The sequence below is a fragment of the Nicotiana sylvestris genome, chromosome 4 (assembly GCF_000393655.2).
Source record: "Nicotiana sylvestris chromosome 4, ASM39365v2, whole genome shotgun sequence".
NCBI lineage: Eukaryota > Viridiplantae > Streptophyta > Magnoliopsida > Solanales > Solanaceae > Nicotiana > Nicotiana sylvestris.
Window position 1 is genome coordinate 87,876,438 of NC_091060.1, and position 15,090 is coordinate 87,891,527.

The 15,090-nt window shown below is 35.6% G+C and overlaps 1 protein-coding gene across 1 annotated transcript; it reads left to right on the forward strand.

Moving 5' to 3' along the window:
* Positions 1-7,417: 7,417 nt before the first annotated feature.
* On the forward strand, positions 7,418-15,008 carry LOC104242641 (uncharacterized). Its single transcript, XM_009797712.2, has 7 exons — positions 7,418-8,252; positions 10,543-10,621; positions 11,630-11,781; positions 12,359-12,482; positions 13,052-13,237; positions 13,524-13,595; positions 13,717-15,008. Exons 1-7 carry the CDS (start codon positions 7,801-7,803, stop codon positions 14,533-14,535), a joined length of 1,884 nt encoding a protein of 627 aa, XP_009796014.1. The 5' UTR covers positions 7,418-7,800; the 3' UTR covers positions 14,536-15,008.
* The last annotated feature ends 82 nt before the right edge of the window (positions 15,009-15,090 follow it).

Consider the following 15,090-nt stretch of genomic DNA (forward strand, 5'->3'; position numbering starts at 1 on the left):
TTCGTTGGGGTATGTTCTTGTTAACACCGGGGGGTCCAAATTTATGAAATCCCGAACTCTCATGTTAATCGCTCTATCTGAGGTGGTAGGGGCCTGACGTTGGGCCTGGGAAACCACTAATTGAGTCATCAGCTGCACGGTGCTCATCATGTCTAAATCCTGCTTGTGAATAAGTGGGGTAGTGAAAGGAAAGTGCATTAACTTCTCTAGGTTGTTTTGGGGGTGGTGGCGTTGTCCCCGAAACCTTAGTCCCGGCCTCATAGTGGGGTCCATGTTGACCCATAGGGGCAGGTGGCACCTAACTATTACTTTCATCTTCTTCTTCTTTCAATCCTTTTACAAGTGTCTGACGTCTTGTGGTAGGCATCGCTATAATCGTAAACAAGATAGGAATTATAAGCGAATTCTTATAACGTAGCTCAATCGCACTAGAACAGGAAGAAAGGTTGTCATCCTAAATATCATATAGCCTCCTGCTTATAAGTATGGTGCACAGCATACCCATAAACAAGACTCAACTAGATACGACTTGCAAACTTCCTAGGACACAACCTGCTCTGATACAAAGTTTATCACACCCCAACCTTGGGAGGTGCGATCGACACACGATACCCTAAGGTTCATGCGAATCAACGCATGCTCTTATATCTTTTTATCCACAAAAATATGGGCCTCTGAGGCATCTAAGTAGTGTTACTTGAATTATAACGAGAATAACTGAATAACAAAAGAGACACTAGCATTTTATACATGGTCATTACTGTCACCACTATCGTCCCAACCATTACATGCAACCGAACTCTAGCACTAGTATGCAAGCCTCTAAGAGTGCCAAAGAAACATACGTTTACACAACTTGGTTGGGACAAGGCCCCACCATATCCAAAATGTTTATAACTTCTGCTCTAGTACCTATTTACTTTTGAATAGAAACTCCGAGGGAGTGGAGAGCAATAACCAACCGCTGAAACGAGCACCTACTTGGGAGGAGCATCACCAGGTCTATCTGTACCTGTCGCTAGCTGATTGGTTGCGTGTAAACTCCATAGATACTCCAACTTCACATGTGGGGTGTAGTATCCATCATGATTCTCATATGTTGTTGATGTTTTATATGTGTAACACTTATGAACTGAGTAATGTGAGATGTGGGTAATTGAGACTTGAGAAGTTGATGATTGAGCTTGGGCCTTAGAGCTGATTTAGTATTAATTTTGAGGTGACGCATATGTCATGCCCCACATTGGGCTAAGTGGTATGGAATAGGGGCGACGCGTGCATTAGGCCCCATGATTTGGCTATGTGATATTGATTGTTGACTTATATCTGATCAGCGCTTGGGCAAGGACCCGCCCCTCTAGAGTCTGATATTCATAGTGAGTACGGGCATAGGGTCATATATATGTGCTTGAATGAGAGACTTATGTGAGGCACGCGTACAGTGATGAGTGATGGTATCGTGTGTGGGGGTTTAGGGGCAATTGTGGCATGCACTATGTATGTGCTTGAGATATGATATATATTTGATGAATTAATCGTTGTATTGTTGATCCTAGCATGTTTACTCGCCATGCAAGTACCAAATTGTGATTCCCCGTTATGTTAGATGGTACTAGATGTCCTTATTTGGTATATTGGATTAGCAATTTTGTTAGGTTGATAAATCATGCTTAGAAAACTCTGTGAAAGAATTCATGACTTTATAACTATTCTTGAAAAGCATGCCTACTTCCATGTTATTTGTGCAAATGTTGAAATTAATATTGTTTGAGTTACTTATCTTTACCATTATTATTCTATATTTTTTTATTGGTTATTGGCATAGGATGTTGGGCAATTGCCAAGCTCGTCATTGCTTTCAGTCCAAGGTTAAGCTAGTTGCTTATTAAGCACATGAGATTGGTTGTACTCATACTACACTCTGTACTTTATGTGCAGATCCAGGTACTGTCAGGAGAGGTGATTGTTAGCTGAAGGCATCTGTACTAGATTATATAAGATTTCGAGGTAGCTGCTAATTTCTTTTGTAGGCCTTGGAGTCCCTTTCTACTTTTTTTATGTTATCATTGTTCTATCCTCTAAACAGTTCTGTATTTGAGGATTAGACTGTATTTAAATTGTATAGTGCTCATGTGCTCGTAGACACCAGATCATGGGATGGTTGTAGTTGGGTTGTTGCTAATATTTTCAAATATTTTATGATTATTCCGATGTTGAGATTATTAAATTCTATTATTTGAGTTTATTGTTATTGTTTGGATGTTAGTTTGCCTAGCAAGCAAGCAGTGTTAGGCACCGTCACGACTCCGGTGGGAGTTTGGGTCGTGACATTATCCCTTTAACTCTTTTCTCATTTTTTTCTTTTTGCCTTTTCCATATTTCTTATGTAAGACATTTGCGGAAAAAAATAAAGGGACCCTATTTATTCTTCTCCAAAATTTATCTCATAACTCATTAATCTCTTCCTTAGCAAGCTCAGATTCACAAGAAGAATCGTAATCTAAAGATGTTACATAATAACATTCTTATAATGTTGACTTTTCACTCTTCACTTTTTCTATAAAACAGCAAAATCTAACAAAGATGTATATCTTCTGAATCTTTTCTCACACGTTTTTCTTGCTTCTTTCCTTATGTTCTTTGTCACTTGATCTCCTACTTTCTGACACAATGTAATATATTTTTTATTTTCTTGTTTTCTTTCTACATGTTCAAAGAAAATGATTGATCTTTTCTGTTCATATAAATTCGTCAAAATTTCTAACTTGGTTTCTTCAATTTGTGAGGTTTGTGTTGATTCCTACACTTTTTTCTTGAACTGTAAAATCTAATATGTAATTTTAGGATCTACCATTTTGTTCAAAAATTACTGTACTAGATTTTGGAGATAGGGTTTTGGCTGAGAAAAGAATTTAATACTTAAATTCATTTAAAGGGGATCGAAATCTAGTAGACAATAAAATGAGTTAATTGTATTTTCAAATAATTTTAACCGGAATAAACTCATGTTAACCAGAATAATTTTCATATGTGTGCGCGCGCGTGTGACATATATAATGTTGACTTTTCTGTCTTCATTTTCTCCATTTCTATGAAACAACAAAATCTAATAAAGATCTACTTCTTTATGAATTTTTTCTCACCCGTTTTTCTTTCATCTTCCTTTATGTTCTTTGTTACTTAATCTCTTACTTTCTGACATCGTGTAAGTTTTTTTATTTTCTTGTTTGTTTTCTATAGGTTCAAAGAAAATGGTCGATCTTTTATGTTCACTTAAGTTCATCAAAATTTCGAACTTGGTTTCTTCAGTCCGTGAGGTTTGTATTGATTCTTACATTTTTTTTGAAGGTTCATTTTTGTTGACATTTAAATGGCACCTTTTTGTTTCCTTTTGAGAATTGTAAAACCTAATTTGGAATTTTAGGATGTGTCTTTTTGTTCAGAAATTACTGGAATAGATTTTGGAGGTAGAATTTTGGCTGAGAAAAAAATTTAAAACTTTCATTTAAAGGTGAACGAGTCTAGTACCCAATAAAGTGAATTAATTGTATTTTGTAAACAATTTTAACCGGAATAAACTTATGTTACGGGCTAAACTCCTAATTTGCATCGGCAGTTATATATAGAGCGCATGAAAAAAAGAAGTAGTAAAACTTACTTTAATTTTTTTGTTATAATTCTTAACCATTTAATTAACATTTTTCATTTCTCAATACTAACTTCTTATGTTGTTATTAAATTAGGGCATTAATTAATTAACGTTTTTCATTTTTCATTTCTCAATACAATTGTTCAATTATTAAACCCAAATTAGGGCATTAATTGTAGCTCCAATCATAACAAAACATAGTTACCCAAATACAAAATCATCCATAACTATAACTCATATCGTGATTACAAAATAATTTATGTTTTTATTACAGTGTTGAATTGGGCAAATATAATAATTTATTGGGATGTAGACAATTAAAGATAAATTTTTGTAAGCAACAAGATCAATTACATGATTTATAATTTACAGAACTATTACAAAAAGCAATGGTGGTACAAGAACAAGGTGGAGGCAAATTGCGATCTCATGTTTGCATCCCAAATATTTTCCTTACCTTCTCCTTTATTTATCTTTTTCATGAGCTTTCTTAATTTTTTATTTTTTCCTACTCAAGTTAAGATTTGTCGACTTAAATAGTTTTTTTATTTAAATTGAAATATTTCTCACATATCCGTCAAATAATTTATATTGGACTTTAGAAGAATCAAGTAACTTATATTTTCTCACTTTAGAATTGAGGCTAAAAACTGCGTTGATGTTTCATATTTGGTATTAAGAAATTCTTAAATTATAAACTATTATTTTTAAAAATTATGATATAAGATCTTTTCCAACTTAGACAAATGGCACAAGTTTATTATTACATAATTGTTTTTTTCTTAACTGATCACATGATTTTCTTTCTATAGATGAAGAAGACTTCATCGTGCAATTCAGACCTTCAAGTCTACAAATGAGTTCTTTTGACAATGGTATCAAGGTAAAAAGTATTGCAACGAGTTTAACACTATTAATATTTTTCTTAACTCGAAATAGTGCATCTAGTATAAATACATGTTATTTATAGAAATATGCTGTAACTCTGAAGCTTCAGTGCTTGATATATACATTAAAATCGAGAAGATGATGCTTTAACAATTTAAAAAAAAAGAGCAATTAACCCCAAGAACACAATTATACAAAAGCATAACTGATTGTGGTATATCCAAAAAATATACAAAAATAGTTCATCAAAATGTATTGCTTCTGACATCACCAATCGAAGGTCTTAGAAATATATAACAACACTCACTTTTGTATATTTTACTCTCTATTTTATTAGTCACTAAATATCCTCAAAATATATATATGCAAAAAAAACAAATTTAACTTTAGACATATCTATAGTTTATTGGAATTTAATACTTTGAGAAAATATATAAGTTACCCATCAAATTTGTTCGGAAAAATCATTTACACACCTTAACTTTTAAGGCGACTTATGTCCCCTTATTTTTGTTTGAGGTGAATTTAATATTACCCTAAATGGTGACGTGGCAAAGGCGGTAATTTCACTCTCCCAAACTCGCGTGTAAGAGGGAAAGGATTAAAAATAGACATATATTTTTACCGCGTGCGTCCCTTTTTCTTTTACTTCTTCTTTTCTTATTTTTTTTGTCTTTTTATTTTCTCTCTACCTTTTCTTCTTCCTGTCACCATTTCCCTTTTCCCATCCAAGATACTACTGTATCTCCATTTTCCGCCATTGTATCTGCCTCCATCCCTCTACTTTTTTTCTTTTTTCTTCTTTTTCTCTTCTACTTTTTCTTTACCAGAGTAGAAATACTCTCCACCACCTTTTAGTAATAGCAATACCACGTGTACTTTCCACACCTATATATATATATAATTTGGTTTTCGAACATATTAAAGGAAAAGATAATAATTTAGCATATCAGTTAAGTAGGTTTATTACTGTCAATTAATAAAAAAGTATTTTACATGTACAGCATGAGACCAACAGTTTCTAAGACTAAAGACAAATGGAAGGGCATTCAAGCCTCACCCTTAGACAGATACCTGCAGACAATATTAGGTAATCTTCATTTTAAGCCACACCCTTTTGCAAAACAGACTAATATGGAAAGAATAAATTTTGGAAAACATAATTTAATATTTTTTTCCACCATCAAACATGTCGTTTATAGTTCTACCAGAATGTGTCATAGACAGACCTCAACGGTGTTTAATTGATAACTTATGGATAACATATAATAAGAAAGACACTAAATATTTTATAGCGGCTCTTAATGCCTTAGGACAATATTTTACAGATAAAAATCAAGACAAAAGATTTAAGTATTAAGTGGTTATACATGATAAGACAAATGGTATTTTTCAGACATGGTTAGAAGTACTAGACTCTATTAAAGATATAGAAAAATTGCTTTTCAAAAGTTTTAAGTAAAGATAAAAATGCATGATATAAGATTAAAGACGAATGCTCTGATACCAGGAGCCTTACCCAAAATTTAGAAGAATTTATATTAGACATAGAAACCGGATACTTATGAATTTAGGAGTAATAAGAAGATCCACTTCTAAACACAGGTCAGCAGCCTTTATGGTTATAAACCATAGTGAGATAGTAAGAGGAAAAGCAAGAATGGTAATAAACTACAAAAGACTAGGGATTGGCTAAAAATTAAAGTCTTATGGTAGTCTCTAAAAGTAATACTATTAAAGTATTATTCTGTTTTATTATTGTTTGATCCGCTTGGTATCAGAGCTACCCTGCAAGGCTGGACAAGATAGATTTCTGAAGAGTTTGGAATCCATTCTTCAAATCCGTTCCAAAACTTAGCTATAAAAAGGAGAAGATACAAGAAGAAAGAACACTCAGAAGAAAACAGATGGATTAGGACTTGGATTCTTAACCATATGTTTGTCTTGTTCTTTTTTTTCTTGAAAGAAATTTTCTAATGTCTGTTTGATTATATTTTCTATTTTCTCATTTTTTTTCTTTTTTGAAATTATACCCTTCTTTTTTAATGTTTCTCCCTGTGTTAATGTTGGGTAGTCTTCGTCTCGATGGACCTTCATCTTCACTTTTTGGAAAAGTGACAGCCATAAACGGATTTGGTGTGTCTTTACCGGTCACCGTTTGAACCGGACTAGTTGTATCATTATATATATATATATATATATATATATATAATGATATATATATACTTGTACTAGCTACAAAAAATCCTGTCTTTCTAATTTATTTCTTGTTATATTTCGTTGAAAAAAATTGAATAAATAATGTAATCTGGCCTGTTTGGACATAAATTTTGCCGAAGCTTGAGGGATTTTAACTGACTGAAAAGTTTGGGATTTGCCGGCTTCATTTTTTCGATGAGGAATTTTCCCCTACTTTTTAAAGCTGAAAGTGTTGGATCTTTCATGGTGGTGTAGGTGGTGATGAAGATAACACAGAAAAAAAGAGTTCAAAAAAAGTAACGAAATAAATGGGGAAAAAAATAAAGGAGTTTTTGACACGTGGCGCGCGCGTACTACACATCCCACCACAAGACTGACTATGTGTTACCAATGGGATATTAAATTCACCCCAAACAAGAATAGGGGGACTAGGTCATCCGTAAAGCTAAGGTATGTTAATAATTTTTTCGAACAAATTTGACGGGCATTTTATGTATTTTCTCTAATACTTTTAATAATTTAGATGATTTGAGAAAATTCACATGCAAGAAAGTAGGAGTTTACTGATATCTTTTACAACAAATTCATCACTTGTTCTTAATCTTGCAAACTCTCAAAGTACTACTATTAGACTTTGAAAACAATACTAATTGGACGTCGTCGTATAATTGTCCCTTTTCTTGTCCTATTAGGAAACCTGATCTGTATACCCTCTTTATATGGAGTGTCATGTTAAATTAGATTTAAATTATATCCAGTAATTTAAAATCCCAGCTTTTATTAACTTTCTATTTCCTCATTCTATATTTCAACGGATTAAATCCATTCTATGTATATATACATGTATTTATGTATGAACATTTAACATTGATCTTTACAAATTCTACTTTAGTGTGTGTGTGTGTGTATCTGTAACTGAATAGTGCATCATTTGGTTCTGAAAACCCTAAGTTTGAAGTTTGCTGTCTAAATTGGATATCTTAGTGCTCAAAGATTCGATTTTGATTTTGATTTTGGGGAATTCTTGGAATTCCTGGATCTGGGTGTGTGAAAAATTAATATAAATGGCGGATCAAGAAGATGAAGAGTTGAAAATGGCGTTAAGGATGAGTATGCAGAAGGAATCACCGGAGCCAAAGAGGAGCAAACCGGGAGAGGAGGTCGTCGGTGCCGTTGGGGAAGAAGGGGAGTCGCCGGAGGTGAAAAACCGGCGACTGCAGAGGGAATTGATGGCTGCTGCTGCTGAAAAGCGGATGATAGTGGCGGCCAAGAATGTGGCGGAGCCGCTGGCGGAAAAGAGTGGTAGGTCTGGTAGTGGGGTGGTGGAATGTAAGGATAAAAGTGTGAATTTGGTGAAGGATGAGGATAAAAATGTGAATTTGGTGAAGGGTGAGGAGAAAATTGTGAACTTGGGGGAAGAGCTTTCAGTTGCAGAGGCTAATGAGTTGTTTTCAATGATCTTTGGTTGTGAAGTTACCAGAGATATTCTTGGTCAGTGGACTAATCAGGGCATAAGGTATGGTTATATTAATGCCTTTCTGTTTGTGAGAATTGGAGTTAGGATTATGTGTTTGTGATAATTGAGATGTTGAATTAAGTTTACTTTTACTTTTTCTTCTTTTATGATGTGATATAATCTCTCAAGGTAGTTTGTTCATCTAGCAATTGCACTCAATTACTTGCTATTGGCAATTGGATTTTTACTTGTTCTCGTTGATGACTCGTTTTTCGCAGTATATTTAGTGTTCTTATAAATATTCTTGGTTTCCTGTGTAGATAATCGTCTAACAAATAGCTGTTACGGGCTATTTTGTGTTCTTATTTTCTTTTCAAAATTAAAAAGAAAAGGTGCGTAGGTGTGCCTGTATAAAATAAAAACGAAATAAGAATATCACTGAAAATAAGAAAGATCACAAAAAATCGAATTGGTAGAAATGAGTAGTTCTAGTAAGATGAGTGATATGGTTAATGTTATGTTTGGCAGAGATTTAACGCAAGTGTCAAGGTATTATTCGCTTTGGCTCGCCTCCCTCCGAGCCACCTCAAACCTTTTCGGTCTCACGGTTTTGCACCCGGGCTCTAGCCAAAAAGATGCCTTAACATTTGAATCTTGAACTCGCCATATATGACCCGTAATTTCCCCCGGACCAAGGCAATCACAACGCCTTTCAGGTGTGGCATGTGGAGGAGCATCATGAAGAATTGAGAATCCTTCAGTGGCAACATCTCTTACAGGGTGGGAGATGGAAGGAGAATCACCTTTTGGAATCATAGGTGGTGTGGAGAGGATACTCTGAGGGTCTCCTCCCCCACGTCTTCAGAGTTTCAAACCAGAAGGAATTGATGGTCCAACAGATTCATAAGGAGCATGTAAGGGGGTAGTATGAGACCTCTCATTTAGAAGGAACATGCAAGATTGGGAGATTGCGGAGCTGCAAGATTTATTGTCGCTGCTATATGGGCAAGACAGGCCTCAACCATCTTGTGATTCTTGGAGATGGGGTTTGCGTGGCGATGGTCTGTTCACCGTAAAGTCCTTTTACCAGAGTATGTTGGTGAGAGAGGAGGCCTCTTTTCCATACTCCTCGATCTAGATTCCTAAGGCGCCCACGAATGTGTGCTTTTTTGCATGGCTAGCGGCGAGGGGAGTGATTTTGATTGCTGAGAATCTGCGAATAAGGGGAATTACACTTGTTAGTTGGTGCTATATGTGTAAAAGCTCAGGGGAAGAAGTTAATCATCTTTTGTTGCATTGCCCTGTGTCCTCGACTTTGTGGAGGGCGATCCTGAACCTTTTTGGTGTTCAATGGGTGATGCCAAGTACTGTAAAGGAAATGCTATATAGCTGGGCCGGTTTCCATAGAAGAAGAAAGCAAAAGGCGTGGAAGTTCGCTCCGTTAGCTCTCATGTGGATAGTTTGGGGGGAGAGAAATAGGAGAGCTTTTGAGGGGATTGAGTCTCCTTTTTAACATCTTAAGAATAGTCTTTTATCTTTGATCGCTTTTTGGTGCACTCATATAGCCCCTGTTTATATAGAAGATTGGGCGTCTTTTGTAGAGAATCATGTTCTGATGTAAATTCTCTACTTTTTGGTATATACTTCTTGTATACGGGAGTTCTCTCCCTTTTGATTATATAATTTACCTTATCAAAAGAAGTTTGTTCTAGTTTTGAGAAACACAAGATTTGTTAAATTGCTAATTTTGCCTTTCTAAATTTATATTTTCCCAATTGAAATGAGATACAAAGCGTTTTTGTTCTCTTAAAAAAGACCATTTTGAAGTGTTCAACCACATCAGACCAAACCATAGCCAAAGACTCAAGGTTGGTTCTGGTTTCAGGTTTAGGCAGGAACTGCAACAGACCATGCACACCTCTTTTGATATTGGGTATTCAATGTTATGAGGAGACGACCCATTCGTCCTTCAAGTAGTCCATCACTGATGCTTATCCAAACCCCCTGCACCTCAAAGTAGTGCCCTTTTGGTGTCATGGCCTCCATCCAATATACCTAGCTAAGTGATGGTAGATTTCACTTATCTTAGAGGCGTTTATGATGCATTACCTAATGCAAAATCTGTCGTAGTATGTGCTTTGTGTCGAGTGTTTGTAGAGGATGCTGTCATTGCCTCTTTCTGAACCTTGTATACGTACTGAGAGAAAATTCTAGTGCTACTTAGAAGTTTATATAATGTTGTTACTGGTATTGTTGGTTCTCTTAATCTAATCTTTGCTTATTTAGGTTGAACATTGATTCACAGATTCATCTGAGTTGATTTTCTGATACTTGAAAAAATATTTTATAGGTTTAGTCCTGATCCAGATACATCAATGGGCTTAGTGCAGCATGAAGGTGGGCCCTGTGGTGTGCTAGCAGCAATACAGGTAATACTTTGGTTCTCTCTTGTTTCTTCTTTAATAGGAAAAATACATACGTCCACCCTAAACTTGTCTAAAAAACTCAGTTACATACTTAAACTTTGTGGACATCTTTTTACCCTCTTATTCTTGACCAAGGTGTATTAATTATCCCCCTCAGAGGTTGAACGAGCGTTGCTGGTAAAAAAACAAGTTAAAAATGAATTAAATTGCACAAATGTCATTTTTAATAGGATAAAAATTTTAAGTTTTTGTTAAATCTTTTCTTTTTATTTTTTATTCTTTTGTTTTTCTTCTCTTTCTCTTTCTTCCTTTTCTTCTTCCCTACAATTACATACAAAAGGACCCAACTTTATGAACCAACAGGCAGCAGTTTAGGATGGAACTTATGTCTTTACCCTTAGGAACAAAATCACAAATCAAAGTTTCTTAGATAAAGATGAACTGATTGTCATTTACTCTGGTTTATTTTTCTGCAGTGGACAGATAGGTTTCAACTTTTTTGAATTTTCTTGTGTTAATCACTTAATCTCATAGCTATTTTCTGCAGCAGATAGATAGTTTTGGACTTGCTTTGAATTCTTTTATGTTAATCTCACAGCTACTTCTAGTGGTCAAGAATGAAACTTGTCCCTGTTGTACAGTAAATTTAAGTATTTGATAGAAGTTAGAAATTGAGATGGTTTTACAGCCACATGTATTGGATACAAATGTCAGTATTAATTAGGAAAAGTTGCAGTGCAAGTATGCATAAATTTCTTGTACATTCATGGGCATCTTCTGTCACTTCCAATAAATAACCAGGTACCATTTTGTTCTGCTGGATGGCGAAGTATTTGGCTTCTTACTCTTTAGATCTTTATTTTGTTCGCTCTATGTAATTGCGCACCATACTTTCATTTTACTTGATTCTACATTCATCGTACTCCCTGTTTGACTTTAGCATCTTTTGGACTCAATTTAACTGCACATAGTGTTCCATCTCTTTTTGACAAAGGTTCCATGATTCTGCAGGCTTTTGTTCTGAAATACTTATTGTTTTTCCCGGAGGAATTAAATATTGTTTCACCTAGCTTGTCCGCCAATGTGGGTTTGAGAAGATTGGCTGACAAAGAATCTGCTGGAGCTGATATTTTTTCATCTCTAAGTGAAGAGAAAAAATCAAGGTTGATATTGTGAATCTTGTTGCTATGTGGGCATATTTTATTGGGTTTTAAAGCGGATTACTGAATTTATGTCTCATTGAGACCGTTTTATATATTTAACTGCTACAAGGCTCATATATTCCTGGGATATATTTATTGCACATCACACATGTTCTCTTTTTTTTTTTTTTTTTTTTTTGAGAATGGTAACAATTTATTCATCAGCACAAAAATATGTGCTGCTAGTCAAATTTACAAAAAGATACCAGGGAGTTTAATATGTCTTTTTAAAGGACTCTAAACACTGTAATATTGACTCTGTTTCAACTACAAAACTTCACATCACACTTGTTTTTTTTATGTGAATACTACCTTTCATGAGTGAGAAAAAACAAAGTAATCCCCTACCCCAAAGGGACAATTGCTGACTGCAGTTGGTGGTCCTTTTCATTTTCTCCTGATTGTTAGTTGTCCGATTGAACTATCTCTTCGTGAAGTAACTGGAGTACTTTTATGTAAATGCTCCTGGGAAAAATTTGATATTTTTAGACAAATCCTGAATAACTTTTTTCTTTTCCTTTTTTTTGATCTGGAACAGAGCATTGGTCAGAGGCATGGGTGAGATATTGTTTATGTGCGGAAGCAATAGAAGGGTTGTGATAGCATCTTTGAGAATACTTGATGGTAACCTTGAGGAGTCTGAGGGGCGTTCGAGTGATGAGGTAAGCCACTAGATGTCTGCTAGGAATTTGTTTTCCATGTACTTGTTAAAAAAAATGAATTTGTTTTCCATGTTGCTCCTTTTTGTGCTCCTCCTGTCCAATTTCATTGTTTGGGGAATCAAGCAATTTTTATTTGGGTACACATTTTTCGTACTTCTAAAATATATTTAATTATAAGAAAATTGTGATATATAATACAATTTTTATCTTATTCTAAATATGTACAGCCGAGGGTCTTTCGAAAACAGCCTCTTTACCCCCTTGGAGTAGGGGTAAGGTCTGCGTACACACTACCCTCTCCAGACTTCACTAATGGGATTTAACTGGGTCATTGTTGTTGTTGTTATATAAAAAAGTAGAGGAATGCATTCCGAATCTGTTTTTACATGTCCTTTTTTGTTTTCTTTTTCCTTTTTTTTTTTTGGATAAGAGATTTTCAGTTGTACCTTATGGATGTAATACTTAATCAAGAACATGTGCATGTGAAGGTGCTTGCATTTAATAAGTCTATCTATATTGGTGAATGACTAATGTTTGATTTTAATAGGTTGCTGTGTTTTGTTATACAGGTCATTTCTAAAGCACTTGAAGGTCTCTCACTTGAATCCGGGGCTAACTTGCAAAAGGTTTTAATCATTAACACATATACATCATCAATAGATGCTCTTCAAAGGCTTGAAGCACTGCTCCCTGTATTCCGAAGTCGTATGGGAGCAATGCTGTTCCTAATATCAGCTCTGCTTTCTCGTGGAATGGTAACTTCTTTTTTATTTTTTCACTTATGTGTATGTGTTGTGTGAGGGTAGGGGTTTCCGCTCCCCATTTTTGCTACAACATAGAAGAAGAGTAGGCTGTTTCGTTAGGATCGGTCCTAGTTCAAACAAGATGAGAGTAAGACATTTACAAAAATAAAAGTGAACGGTGGATTCGTGGAAACACTTTTAATCTTCTCCAAAATGATTAAGAGAAAGGATCATTGACAATAGCATATATCTTGTAGTGTATTAGTCCTTTAACGGATATCTCTCTCTCTCTGTACAGGACTCTGTTCAAGCTGATAGGGATGATCCTTCTCAACCTTTGGTTACAGCACCTTTTGGACATGCTTCACAGGTATCCCGAGATTAATAAAAGGCTAAGTTTTGGTGAATATATTGTATGCTCTTCTGTTTTGTGCCAATTATAGACTTAGGTACTGGTTAGACTATGTTATATTTTATCTTTCCTGGAACAGGAAATTGTGAACCTATTGCTTTCTGGGGAAGCAGTTGCCAATGTGTTTGATGGGAGGATGGATTTGGGTGGTGGCATGTTTGTGAAGGGTATCTCCACAACGGTGGAAGTTGGGTTTCTTACTCTGCTAGAGTCCCTAAACTTTTGCAAAGTTGGCCTGCATTTGAAGTGCCCGAAATGGCCAATATGGGTTGTTGGCAGCGAATCTCATTACACTGTCTTATTTGCTCTTGATACGAAAGTTCAGGAGGAGAATGAACTTGAAGGCCGGGAAACAAAGATCCGCAGAGCTTTTGATGCACAAGATCAGAGTGGAGGTGGTGGATTCATTAGCGTGGAAGGTTTTCATCAAGTCCTTAGGGAGACTAATGTCAGTCTTCCCGCCGATAAGCTTCAAAACCTCTGCAGCAGTGGATATATTGTATGGAGCGAATTCTGGCAGGTTCTGTTAGACTTGGACAAGAGTATGGGAGGACTAAAAGATCCTAGTGGATTAATGGGGAAAAAGGTCTTTGATCTTTACCACTTCAATGGGATTGCAAAATCGGTTATGAATGGGAACCAGGTTTCATCTGTAAATGATTTTCCAGTACAAAGGCCTAGACTCACTAAGTTGAGGGTTTCAGTTCCCCCAAGGTGGACGCCGGAGGAGTTCATGTCTTCAGGCCCTGGTACAAGTGATCCTACTGCAGGTAAGGATTCTGTTACTGAAGTTTCAAAACCGGAACCTTCTCAGCATGCTCCTTTGGTTGACTGTATCCGGACACGCTGGTCCCGAGCCACATGTACTTGGGAAGGTGATGCACCAAGCATAGTTTGATTGGTATTATAGTTGATATAGTCTGAAACAGCTACCTTGTTTTCTGGGGATTATGACGTAGAGCAGGAGTCAATTGAAGTGTAATGCGACGCTCACAGCTTTCTGGGCAGGAAGATTTTTGTCATGGCAGTTTTCGTCCGTGAACACAAGGCAATACCATTTTCAACTGTGTGATATTGTAACTTTTAAGATTCTAGTTTGATTTGGAGAAGTCCAATTCTGAGGGTAAGAGAGGCAGTACTGTTATTTGAACTTCGGTCATTAATTTATTCACCTTGTGCTGTTGAATAGGTATTCCCCCCTTTTTTCTCTGAAGGGATATCAATAAGCATCAGTCTGGTCATTAATTGTTGTTGTTAACTGTAGAAAGCCTCTCATCTTTGCGGTTGATTAGGGAATATCTTATTCAAAGAAGTGTGTGTCTCAAATAACATGTTGTCTATTATATTTATTAATGGATGGAATTCTTTAAACCTCTCTGCTTATGACTTTGGTCCTCAAATGATGACTGAATGCTACGATTTATATTTTACCTACATGTGGGTTGGCAAGGAA